This window comes from Ursus maritimus, unplaced genomic scaffold (genome assembly GCF_017311325.1).
Source record: "Ursus maritimus isolate PB19 unplaced genomic scaffold, ASM1731132v1 scaffold_29, whole genome shotgun sequence".
Taxonomy (NCBI): Eukaryota; Metazoa; Chordata; class Mammalia; order Carnivora; family Ursidae; genus Ursus; species Ursus maritimus.
Window position 1 is genome coordinate 33,986,871 of NW_024425452.1, and position 13,789 is coordinate 34,000,659.

A 13,789-nucleotide genomic window follows, 5' to 3' on the forward strand; every position below is an offset into this window, starting at 1 on the left:
AGATTCTATAATTCAAAAGTACAAAAGAATGAAGCTATCATTAGTATGATTTAAGAAACTCCTAGAAATATCCACCTAGAATCTTCCACTTACCTGCTAGACCTTTCATCCTAAAATACTGCCTTTCATAATATCTACAAGTGTCCCCTAGAACACTGTTCCTCTGGCTGTTAAAAAGGACTTATCATATATACTTGTAAAATGCTACACAGTATATCTATCTCCTTTTTTGGAGATTTACGTAGTACACATCAGGCTGTAGGACGTCCTACAGTCAAGGCACTTGTTTTCTGAGTTTACCCCAGCATGTTCCAAACTGATCTTAGCGTGAAACAAACTTTCCTGCTTTCCTGTCTTGAGGCCTGGCATTAAGTGGAACAGCAAACACTAAATTGGACACTAGGGTTAAAAGGTCCTTTACAAAAACACAAATATCCTTAGAAGACACAATGAGATGATCAATTAGTCATATCTTACAGATTCATTTGATCTGCTTGCTTCTCTCAGCTACATATGGGAATATGTTTTCGGAGCAAAGGTCTGTCAGGGGAGAGGCCAGATGGTACTGGAGTGCGGCTAGGCCAGGCTTGCTTCCCCAGATGCAATGCTAAGGACGCTGTAATAGACGGCTTAGAGCAATACGAGAACCCTAAGAGCTGGGGTAGAACACAAGGGAATACAAGAGGAAGTTGGCAGGGCTGAAAGTATTTTGCCATGAGTCAGGTCCGTTTTCCTTTTTATTCCTGTAAAACCTTGCACTGAGGCGAATAGTACTAGAACTAGTAAAAACAGTCATAGTGGTCACTAGTGAGTATTTATGTGCCAGTCACTGTGTAAATATTTTATTCACATTAAATTTAATTCCTATAACTATCTCACAATATAGGTTCTATTATCTCCATTTTGTAGGTAAGAGCACAGAAACTTGGGGAGTCTGAGTGACTTGACCAAGGTCACGAAACAGACAAATGGGGGAGTCACGATTTGGCTGTAAACTAACAGAGGTTTGTGTGTTTACTATGCCCCACTGTCACACGCCATGCCACACTCTACTATTTCGTCTTTGGAGGATGGAACAAACACCAGTTATATCAGCGTTGGGGGTCAAGTAAATATCCATGGGCTGGCCTCCAATTATCACCTATGTGGAAGTAGGTGAAACCCATATTTGTAACCATGTCCTCAGAAGAGGTTTTTTTTCTTCCCTCTCATCTCCTTTTAATGCATCTCCTGTTACTTAAAACTAAACATTATAAACTCATCTAGTCCCATCAGAACTTCTCTTAAGGACAGGAGCCCAGCTGCTAAGTCTTCCAGGCCAGGAGGGAGAGATGTGCAAGCTGCAGACGACCCCAGCCCCGGCCACTGCCCGACTAGCCAGGAAGGAGACCCTGAATGAGAACTGTCCCGCAGGGCTCAGTTGGCTCCAGAGCTGTAAGAGGTAACAGAACTTTTTTTGTTGTTGTAAATAAACAAAACTTGTCTTACTACCTAGCTTTCTTTCATTATCAATGGCAGCATGATCCTTCCAGTTTTGAAAACTCAAGCTCTTTCCAATCAACTTCTCTTCCCCTTGTTACCCATTTGCAGCTCATTTTTACATTCTGCTTATTTTCAAACAGTGCTATTTCCTGGAAATGCATGTTCCTGCTGTTCTACAATTATCGACCCAGTCCAGACTCTCCCCAGTAAAATCGTCTCCCTGGCACTGCTACAGACCAGTCTTATTTTTCCTTCTAGCAATCTAGAAAGAATTTTCTCTTAAATTTTTTAGCATGTGACTACCTTTCTAAAAATTTCAAATAGTTGTCATTTTCCCCCAGCCTGAATTCTCCCCATCTTCTCCAGTCACAGGAGCCATCTTTAAATCACATACTTGGCAGAAAGGTTTTAATCATTGTCAACAGCCCGAAAGTTACCTTTCCAGTTCTCCCCAAAGGTCCCAGGTTATAAGACTCTTACATAAAATCTACTTTTAAGTGCTTATGTTTAAGTTTTAAGGAAGGTTAACTTTGTCAACCAACTTGTGCGAGTGAAAGTAGGCTTGTGAGCTAAGTTTTCTGGTTTTCTAGCCACTTGGTTCCATGCTCACAGACTACATCCTCATGAAGGCTTACTCACAAATTGACACAGGTGATTGAAAGGGTACCCTGGTGAACGTGGAGAGGACTTAGTATCAATTTAGCATTCTTGTGCTTAGAAAAACCCTGTGTTGTCACAAACTAATGTGCTGCTGTTAGCCAAGTTTTCATAAGTGAAAAACAATATTTTAAAGAAGTTTGTTTTTTATTTTTATCAGTATCTGTAAATTTTACCAATTTTTAAAAGCACAATACTATCTCGCAGTCCTCTTCTGCATGACCACAGAAAGATTTTTTTTAAAAGTTCACTTTAAAAAATAAAGCAGTTAGTAAATATAATGTTTCTGAAAAAAAGTTTTTAATGACTTACATTGAAATAACTAAAATGTTATGTGGGGTATCAATCTGAATATTTGAAAATGATAGACATTTCCTGTTTTTCAAATTTTTAATGAGGATACATAGAACATTTCAATGTTTAAATATTTCATATTCATGAAATTAGCTACTTTTCAGTAATTGAAGCTCTTTAACTTATTTCTAAAGATATCTATTTAATATTGCTGTACAAGCTAGATAAAACCCCAAAAGCACATGTTTTAAAGTCATGTAAACAAAATATCTGGTGCCCTTGTGTATTTATCACTCATCCATTTTAGTGATACAGAATAAAAAAAAAGTGGCCACACAACACGGCCCATCTCTAAATGATTCCTCATAAATCAATAAAGAGCATGAAAGAAATTAGAGAATATCCTTGAAAACTACGTAACAGTGACATGGATAGACTCCTTACCATAAACGATAGAGATTTTATAGCTGTCAGAGGTCAGGAGACAGTTTATGGGACTATCCAGATCAATAAAAATGATTGTGATGAGATTTACAAATGTACTCACTCTCCCTACAGCCAAATGCCTAGAAAGGATATTGGTAAAATCCCAAGGAGAGCTTCATTCTTTGGCATTAAGTTAGATGGCTTTCTGAAGTGCTAGTCTTTTCAATCTGTATTTCAGGATAGAAAAACCATGACAATATATACAAACATACAGATTTTTCTGCTCGAGGAATGTAGAAAAATCAGTAATAAGGGATCAACACACACAGCATGATGGCACGAAGACGATTTCAAAGCAATATATTGGGCTTTATTATTCTAGAGAGCCGTGAGGGAAGCAAGATGGAGTTGATGGATTTCTTAAGGCAATTGAGCTCCTGACAAATGGACTGAAAAACAAAAATCTAAATAGCTAAAGATGTAGAAATGTTTAAGCACAAGATAGTTATCCATCCTGTTCATATTTTCCTTGATGTTTTTCTGTCAAACTAAGCCTATGAGAAACCACTCATAACCAACACCATTTGTGGGGGTGAAAAAGTTTATTTTATAAATTTAAGCTAGAAATTTAATTTTTGGTCTCAGACATTATAGAGGCATAACTGAAAAACTAACTTTTGCTAGTGGTTGACCATTTTTAATAAAATATTCAAGAGCCTTCCCCTACTTTTTTAAAAATGGTTTTCTCCCTGTCAGTGCAGGAACGCAGCAGCAACTTCCTTGTGTGAAACAGTGGCCACAATGCTGTGTCCAGTTGAGTGCTCCTTGCCTTAGACGATGTCGGCCAACCGCACAGACGGGACATGGCGGGGAGCACAGTGCTGTGTGGCAGTGTGTAAGCGTACGTTCCCAGGGGCATGTATTAGCTCCAGCAGAGCCTGCCAAATCTCTCCTGCTCTCCCCATCACTTGCCTCCTCCAATTTCTTTACCATATTCTCAAAAAGCCCTGGGAAAGATGTTATATGGTAATGAAGAAACACAAAACTATGATGACTGTAACACCATTCGATGTATGTATTTGACATGAGCACTTCTCCAGGTGTGGACATTAGCACCATTCAGAGGGGAATATGTAAATACACTGGCTTCAGACGGTTCCTCAGGTCCAGGCATATTATGCTGCCAGAGTCTAGGCTACCTGACTCAAGCTCACAGCTGTAAATCAACTCTGTCAGAATTTACATTCGCACATAAAGTATGTTTTCAGGCAATCATTTCAAAGCCCAACCTAAGCCTGTTTTTCATCAGCATTTTGAGTGTTGTATCAAATGATCTCTCAGAGTTCCAAAGCCAAAGATGCTCCAAGTTTTTGCTTGTAGAGAACAAGCTTACAGTTACAAAAATGGGCATATCCCTAAACTCTCTTCGGAGACCTCCAAACCTGAACTACTCTTAGGTGAATTTTTTTTTCTTACGTCTTAAAAAATAACTTAAGCCAAGACTTCCCCTTCATAGTCTCCAAGTAGTATTCATTCAGCTAGTGTGGATGTGGTCAAAAAGTCAAACCTCAATATGATAGAGAGGTCGGGTGCCACTTTCAGAGAGATACTGCTGGGCAGGAACATATATGGGACAAGGTTGATAGCAACTTAAATCCTCACTTTCAAAAAATGGAAAAATCAAATGGGCCTAAAGCATTGCAAACTTTGCTCTAAAACCACCAAAATTAAGTGAAGATAAAGTTGATAAAGTTAGCGAAGACAAATATATACGAATAAACATGTAACAAGTAGTGAAACACTCTGACATGCTGTTATATAATGTAAACATTTTTAAGCACCTTAACTCTAAGGTAATTTTTAGCAAACCTGGCAGGAAAAGGACAAAACAGTGATGTGACCGACTAACCTCCAAAGAGATCCACGTCAGCAGTGACAGCAGTGACAGTTGTAGTAGTTGAGGCAGAGGCTGAAGCAGTTGCAATTTCAGAAGTTGTAGTAGGAGGGGTAGGTTCTGGAGCAAATGGATCTGAAATTTGTGCTTCAGAGGGAACAGAGGAAAGTGCAGCCAGAGAATCTATGTTGCACCACGGACAGAGAACGAACAGGGGAGAAGAAGAGGAAAGGACAAAAGATATACCAGACTCCAAATGACCAAATAAGGACAGTTATTAAGAGATGGAAGTCTCTCAAAACAGAAGTTTAAAATAAAGTTTACTCACCCTCTCCCAAAAGGTCTATCGATGTCCATTATGTGTCAGCGTATGAAGAAATAAGAGAGAACGCTGAAATATGCAACCACACCAATGTCCAAGCAGGGCGAGGTACTACCTGAAGGTATTTGAGCTGTATGCACCTTTCTGGACCACTTGTAAGTACAAAGGGTGTATTACCTATTATTATCGTGGAATGTTTAAGCTGGAAGGACCATAGGGTCCTCTAGACCAAGCTTCCAATTTTATAGGTGGGAAACCTGAGAGCAAGCAGGTCAAGAGACTTACCTGAAGTCAGCTCTGAACGACTTTGACAAACTCCATTTCTTACCAGATTTCCCATTTCATCTGCTTTGATGGATTTCACTATATGATAGATATTAATTCTAAAGATACTACAGTTAATTAAACTTTATTAATCCTCTATTTGATGAGTCACTTCAGCCCAGAATACCACAGAATAAATGCAGGTTTATGATAGCTGTAGTTTGACTGTAGAACATACCAACCATAGCCAAAGAACTGAGTCCAAGCTTAGCGGCTAGAAAAAAACAACCCTCCCCTACACAGGTTTTGCCTTCATAAATTTCATATTATTGGATGTTTTTCAATTTGATATATAATCTTTCTGTTTATAAACATGTGACAACATACGAGAATTATTTTTAAGATGAACAAGACAGATTTTGTAGCATCAAAACTTTTCAGGCCTTCTGAGGTCTGCATTCCTTTCGGAGGTAGATATTTTCTTAGTGTTCAACAGTGGGATTACAGTTGGCATACCAAATAAAAAGCCCAGGAAGGGTAATTCTTAACTATACTATGGCTTTAGGTTAAATGTTGAGAGAGTCCAACAGCATTCTTGTATTCCCAGTCACGTGATATACCCCAGGGCTCATAATTGAATTCATGAATGTTACCAGAATTTTATTTTAATCATGAACAAATTTTATCAGAACTCATTAGGGAGCTATTTTTTTGAGTCTTAAAAACAATATGAGAACTCAGTAAACTAAAATTTCCAGAAGACATTTAAAAAACTGAGAAACATAAATTTGACACTAAAAATGATCATATTCATTTAACTATGCAATTTGCCAACCCAATAAATATTAGATAAAGCACTCTACAGACACAGTAAGGTAACCAAAGCCCTTCTAACCAAATCTTATATATTTCATAGCAGCATTAAAAAATTATAGCACACAGGGCACTTCATGTTAGAAACAGTTTTTTAATTTTAGAATATATGCCTAATTAACACCAGGCAAAAAGGAGCTATGTTGATTTGGGGCTGTTAGCTGATCAGGTCCCAAATCCTGAGAAACAGTAGGTACTTCCAATAATGCCTCAAACCAACAGTATCAGGCCCAATCAACTGTTACTCTATACTCATACATCCTAAAATATTAATTAGAAACCAAAGTGGGTCATCAGAAGCCAGACAGACTTGGTTTCTCTATTCTCCTGGCATTGGTGGGATCCTCTCTAGTCTTGCTTTCTCAATGGCTAGTTTAAGATGCAGTGTGACTCAACAGAAGAGCTAAGAGCCGTGTGATTTAACAGTCTCCAAACTTACTACTGTCTATCACAGGGAATGGGCAATTTATTTCATACATTTGGCAAGTGAGAAAGCAGAATACTATTCACGTGTATTAGAAGGACAGAGAAACAGAAATCTTTTTAAAAAGTACAAAAGATTAAAATTCTAGTTCCATGTGTTTGACGAGTGTTTTATTCAGATGGAGGGTTACAAGACTTCTTGCAATATGATGAAAGATGGAAGGTAAAATTTCCTAGGGAAATGTAAGACTGGTGCATAATTGATGTTGAAAACTTTTGCCACAGGTATTAGTCTCTAAAATCTTAATTTTCTGGATGAAATATAATTTATGTTACTTATTTCTTGCTTTATGCAAAACATTCCCTACCATAAAACAAAGCCCTACTTTAGGATGATGGAAACAGTTATTATTCTCAAACTACCGCTTTTTATAAAGGATTAAACTACACAAACTGCTCCCGCCCAAACCCCACAGAAGCAGAGCTCAATTCACTGGCAAGTAGCACAAATCAGTTATTTTTTTGTATTATGGAAATTGCTAGAAAATATTCACTGTAATTGAGGAAACAAAACTACAACTAAATTAACAAGGGAATCTGTATTTTGCAGTGATATGAAGCTAAACTTCCTAGGTTATTATAAAGATTGAATGTGTTAGTATATTCAAGCGCTCACCCATACCTGGAGCATATAAAATGCTTGCTAATAACAATATCAATAGCTAACATTTAAGTCAAGTTATAATTTTCATTACAGAACTATGACTTTCAAAGCTTCTATAAATCTTTCTGTGGGTATGTGTGTGTACACACGCATGTTTCCAAAATAGCCCATAGATATGACCCCAGATTTAATTAACAAGCAAATGGTAATACAGGTCACTAAAATTGCTTGTACTGTGGGTAATATTCCCCATGGAAACTATTGAAGTCATATGATTGCATAATAATGGTGAGCCTTCAAATGGATGTTGGTAATTACTTTCTATTAGGTCTCTTAATTCTAATAAAATCCTAATTAGGTCAACTAATTATAATAAAACCCTAACAGGAATTCTATATTTCTCAGAAAAGAGAAATTTCACTTCAAGCATTTATAATAAGAAATGATCTGTTTCCCACTTCTAAGACACACAGAAATACAACACACATACTCACTTCTTTGTGCTGGGCGAGAAATTTATTACGGAGAGAAAACCACTCTCCTTATTATGGGGCCAAAGTCAGGGATTAAAAAAACACTCTGTCTTCTTTCATACACGTTCATTATCAGCCCACAGAATGCAAATCTTATATGCATTAACTTAGGTTTACGAAAATATGAATTTGCGAAAATGTGGTTGTCTCACGTGAACAGGAAAAATACTATCATTTATAATATGTCCCTTAAAATGGCAATATTTATCAGTACCCATAACACCCAAGGGAAATTCATATACACCTGAAATGGCCTTGGTTGTTGGAAAATGAATCATCTTACTAGCATTATGGTCAGATAAGAATATCCAAATAAGTCTACAGAGTTTTAAAGTTTATAGTTTATTGTTTGGTTATATAAAATTAAGATGTGCTTCAATAATAGAAATGGCTTGATTTTATCAAACAAGACTGAGAAAGTGATTTTATTTATTTTCGCTTAGTCAAATGAGCCAAAACCTATCTGTTACAACTTAGCATCCCGTTCAACCACTACTGGGTACCTACAGGACAAATGCAAACTGAAGTTATCGAATATTTCTCAATTTCATATTATACAAGTTTACTTCAATTTTTTAAGGCTTATAATTTTTACTATTTTGCTTAGGAATTAGATAATTTATTAGTATTTTTCTCTCTAGCTGACTTTCTAACTACTATGAAATAGTGTAATTATAGATATTTTCTTGAGACAGAAGACTAATGATGTCGAATTATCAAAAAGTGACCATCAGGCCTGAGCCAAGGTCCTGCTAATCTATCAGGTGCTTTGTACTATATTTAAAAAGTGCTCCCTCTGCACCAGCAGATTAGGAAGAGAAAAGCACCTCTTTCTCAAGGAAGAAAAAGGCTCACAGATTGACTTGCAGAAAGCAGGCTAGATTTTAGACCCTCTCATCCTGCCTTTGAGCAAGACAAAAACTGCATGTCCCTATTGAACAGCTCTGACTAAAGCCACACTATTCTGCTTTCTTCTTTATCCACTGCTATCTTAATGCTTCAATCACCAATAGCTACTTATTTCTAACAAGACTGAAATGTATTCTGATAAAATTGGTTATTATAACTTATTCCTTACAGTACTGTGTCTTAGCAAAGAGTGTTTGAAGATGGAAATGAATAAAAATGTTTCACTGCAATTTTAAAAGATTTCACCTAGCTTTATCTCTTTACTTGGCATTCTTTTGGTGCAAAATTAAAAAAAAAGAAAAGAAAAGAATTACTCTTCAATTTCATGCCAGAGAATAAGGTGAAAGGAGACAGTTTACAGTTTCACTGTTTATTCATTAAAGTTCTAAGTAAATCACTAAATGTTTGATAAGTTCTAAAAATTACAGTGTGAATACATACTGCTTTAAATAGTTGACAGAATTAAAGACTTAATACGTTCACATAAAACTGAAAAATTTTTTTGTATAACCCCACAAATTATAATTAACACTAAGCTTTAAATTATAAAGGTTCTCTAAAAGTCACATATATGAATTTATGACCAAGAAAGTCTGATTTAAGGATATGGATTTGAAACATTTTAAATTAACTGGAAAATAAAATTGTTATAAGACACTGTGGTAATGAAAATAAATTATCAGTAAATTGAAATAATCAAACACTTCTGAAAGATGAAGCTCAGAATGAAAACATGAGAGCCAGAAGACTGCACTTATAAAATCTCAGCAGCAATATTTTCCTTTTACCAACTGAAATTTAATAAAGTGAAGTGAAGCTGAAAGAGCAATTTTATTTAAAAAAAATGGATAGCTATAGACATAGGAGGTGAACATTTCAACATAGGAGGTTTAAATATTTAAAGTGGAAAAACACCAATATTTAAAATGTTCATATTTATAATTAGCAACTTATTGCAGGACTGGTTATCTGTTGTTTATTTTCTTGCCAAAACAACTTGGAAATAAAATCAAGAGATTATAGCATGTACTCTGATGTCATACTGACACATTATTTAGCAAGCTCACCCAAGGATTATTTAATTAGCTATGGAAATGTAACTTTATTTGACTTTGCAATTTAAATGTTAATTAAGGATTCTGATTCTAAAATGATATATCAAAAGATCTTTCCACTAGTGATTCAAGTAATACTCTGTCTGGGAGAAGATAACAAGATCTTTTTATTGCTATATGGGACATTAACTAGTTTTGCATTTAACCTACTTAATTTATTCTAACATTTCTTTTCAAACATGGGTAAATAATCAAGCTCCTCCAAATGTTCTCTGAACCAGGTGCCTGGGTGGCTCCGTCAGTTTAAGTGTCTGCCTTCAGCTCAGGTCATGAGTCCAGGGTCGTGAGATCAAGCCCCACATCTGGCTCCCTGCTCAGTGGGGAGTCTGCTTCTCCCACTCCTTTTGCCACTTTCTCTTGCTCATGCTCGCTCTCTAATAAATAAATAAAATCTTTAAAAAATGTTCTGTGAACCGTCTTTATCATCTTACTGATTTCCTCATCAGTGAGTTAATGTCTTTCACCTGTGTTGTTTCTTCCCGCACCTTAGCTTTATCGATGTATATATTTGAGATGTACAATGCGATGATTTGACATACATATACTTTGTGAAATGATTATTACAATCAACCTAACACATCCATCATCTCACACAGTTACTAGTTACTACCTTATTTTTGTGGTGAGAAAACTTAAAATTCACTCTCAGCAAATTTCAAGTATACAGTAGTATCATTAACTATAGTCACCAGCTGTACATTAGATCTCCAGAACTTAACTCATCTTAGAACTGACCACTTGTACCCTTTGATCAACGTCTCTTCACCTTTGCCTTACTCTTCATCCCCTACCAACCATAATTCTACTTTCTGCTTCTGAGAATTTGACTTTTTTAGATTCCACAAACAAGTGAGATCATACATATTTGTCTTTCTGTGTCTGGCTTATTCCCTTAGCAAAATGTCTTCCATGTTCACACCCATGCTTTTGCGAATGGGAAGATTTCCTTCTTTTTTAGGGCTGAATAATATTTCATTGGATTTAGATATAAGACATTTTCCTTCTCTATTTGTCCGCTGACAGACATTTCCGTTATTTCCATATCTTGGCTATTGTGTTTAAAGTTGTGGTGAGTATGGAAATGCAAATATCTCTTTGATGCGTGTGTGTATGTCTCCATCCAGAAGTAAAATTAGTAAATCATGTGGTAGTCCTATTTTTAATTTTTTGAGGACTAGCTATACTGTTTTCCATAATAGCTGTACCAATTTACGCTCTCACCAACAGTACACAGGGTCCCCTTTTTTCCAAATCCTCATCAGTACTTGTTATTGCTTATCTTTTTGGTATAGCCATTCCAACAGGTATGAGGTGATATGATATATGGTTTTGATTTGCATTTCCCTGATTAGTGATACTGAACACACTTCTATATATCTATTGGCCATCTGTATGTTTTCTTCAGAAAAATGTCTATTCAGGTCCTCTGCCCATTTTTGTTTTTTTAAAGATTTTACTTATTTATTTAACACAGAGAGAGACAGCCAGTGAGAGAGGGAACACAAGCAGGGGGAGTGGGAGAGGAAGAAGCAGGCTCATAGCGGAGGAGCCTGATGCGGGGCTCCACCCCGTAACACTGGGATCACGCCCTGAGCCGAAGGCAGACGCTTAACTGCTGTGCCACCCAGGCGCCCCCCTCTGCCCATTTTTAAATCAAGTTATTTGTTTTTTTTGCTATTGAATTGAGTCCTTACATATTATGGATATTAACTCCATATTAGGTACATAGTTTGCAAATATTTTCTCCCATTCTATAGGTTGCATTTTCATTTCATTGTTTCTTTTGCTGTGCAGAAGATTTTTAGTTTGACATAGTCCTACTGCTTATTTTCACTTTTGTTGCCTATGCTTTTGGTGTCATATCCAAAAAACTCATTGCTAAGACCAGTGTCCAAAAAGATTTTTCTCTGTTTTCTTATGGTTTCAGGTATCATACTTAAGTCTTTAATCCATTTAAAGTTAATTTTTGTGTAGGATATAAGATAAAGTTCCGATTTTATTCTTTTGCATGTGGATATCCAGTTTTCCCAACACTAGCTATTAAAGAGACTATCTTCTCCCCGTTGTGTATTCTTGGTGTTCTTGTCCAAAGTTAGTTGACTGTATGTGTGTGGGTTTATTTCTGGGCTCTCTGTTCTGTTCTGTTGGTCAAGGTGTCCATTTTCATATCAGCACCATACTGTTTTGATTACTATAGCTTTGTACTATACATTGAAATCAGGAAGTTTGATGCCTTCAGTTTTGTTCTTCTTTCTCAAGTTTGCTTGGGCTGCTTGGGGTGTTTTGTGGTCTGTATAAATGATAGGATTGTTTTTCTATTTAAGGGAAAATGCAATTACAGTTTTTCTAGGGATTTCACTGAATGTATAGATCACTTTATGGACAGTTTGACAATATTAATTTTTCTAATCCATGAAAACAGAATATCTTTCCCTTTGTGTTTTCTTCAATTTCTCTCATCAATGTTTAACAGTTCAGTATACAAATCGTTCATGTCCTTGATGAAAATTTGCTAAGTATTTCATTCCTTTTGATGCTATTGTAAATGAAATTGTTTTCTTCATTTCTTTTTCACATAATTTGTTGTTAGTGTACAGAAAGACAACTGATTTTTGTATGTTGATTGTGTATCCTGCAACTTTACTGAATTCTTTATTAGTTTTAACAGCTTTTTGGTAGAGTCTTTAAGGTTTTATACACACAAGATTATGTCATCTGCAAAGACAATTTGCTTCTTCGTTTCCTATTTGGGTGCCTTTTATTTCTGTTTCTTGCCTAATTGCTCTGGCTAAGACCTCCAGCACTGTGTTAAACATAAATGGAGAGTGGGCTGGAGTGAAGTGGGGTGGGAGGGATGGGGTGGCTGGGTGATGAATACTGGGGAGGGTATGTGCTATGGTGAGCACTGTGAATTGTGTAAGACTGATGAATCACAGACCTGTACCTCTGAAACAAATAATCATTATATGTTAATTAAAAAAAAAAAAGAAGTGGAGAGTGGGCATCCTTATCTTGTCCCTAATCTTAAGAGAAAAAGGTTTCGGCTTTTCACCACTGAGTATGATGTTAGCTGTGGGCTCATCATATATGGCCTTTATAACATTGAGGTACATTCCTTCTACACATAATTTGTCAAGAATTTTTTATCATGAAAGGATGCTGAAATCTGTTAGATGCCTTTTCTGCATCTATTGAGATCATATGATTTTTTTTTTTTAAAGTAGGCTCCATGTCCAGGATGGAGACCAACATGGGGCTTGAACTCATGACCCTGAGATCAAGACCTGAACTAAGATTAATTAAGAGTTGGATGCTTAATCGAATGAGCTCCCCAGGCATGCTGAGATCATATGATTTTTATCCTTCATTCTGTAATATCATGCTTACTGATTTGTATATATTGAACCATCCTTCCATCCCAGGGATAAATCCCACTTGATCATGGTGTATGATCCTTCTAATGTGCTACTGAATTTGCTTTGCTAATATTTTGATTTGTGTTTAGTTCCTTCTTATGGCCTTTATCTCTTTATTAAACTTCTCATTTTGTTCATGTATTGTTTTCTTGACTTTGTTTTGTTGTCTATTTCTGTTCTTTTGTATCTCACTGATCTTCGTTAAGATGATTATTTTAAATTCTTTGTCAGGCAATTCATAGATTTCCATTTCTTTGGCATTGATTATTACAGTATTATTAGCTTCCTTTGGTGGTATCATGTTTGTTTCCCTGATTCTTTGTAATCCATGTAGACTTCTGTTGGTATCTGTACATTTAAAGAAGTAAATAGCTCTTCCAGTCTTTAAAGACTCATTTTGGCAGGTAAAGACTTTCACTTGCTCTCCACTAATGACACTGCCCAGAGTATCAGAACAGAATCACAATTGAGTGGGTTGGAGCTGGGTCACGTGGTTACCTGCTGGGTATGCTGTGAT

The 13,789-nt window shown here is 36.2% G+C and overlaps 1 protein-coding gene across 1 annotated transcript in view; it reads right to left on the reverse strand.

Annotated features, from left to right (window-relative positions):
- SNAP91 (synaptosome associated protein 91) overlaps positions 1-13,789 on the reverse strand; it is a 131,367-nt gene that overhangs the window by 37,835 nt on the left and 79,743 nt on the right. Inside the window, exons 14-15 of the mRNA XM_040643706.1 lie at positions 5,082-5,096; positions 4,769-4,936 (exon numbers count right to left, since the gene is read on the reverse strand). Of these exons, the coding sequence (XP_040499640.1) occupies positions 4,769-4,936; positions 5,082-5,096 (183 nt within the window). The remainder of the gene's footprint in view (positions 1-4,768; positions 4,937-5,081; positions 5,097-13,789) is intronic.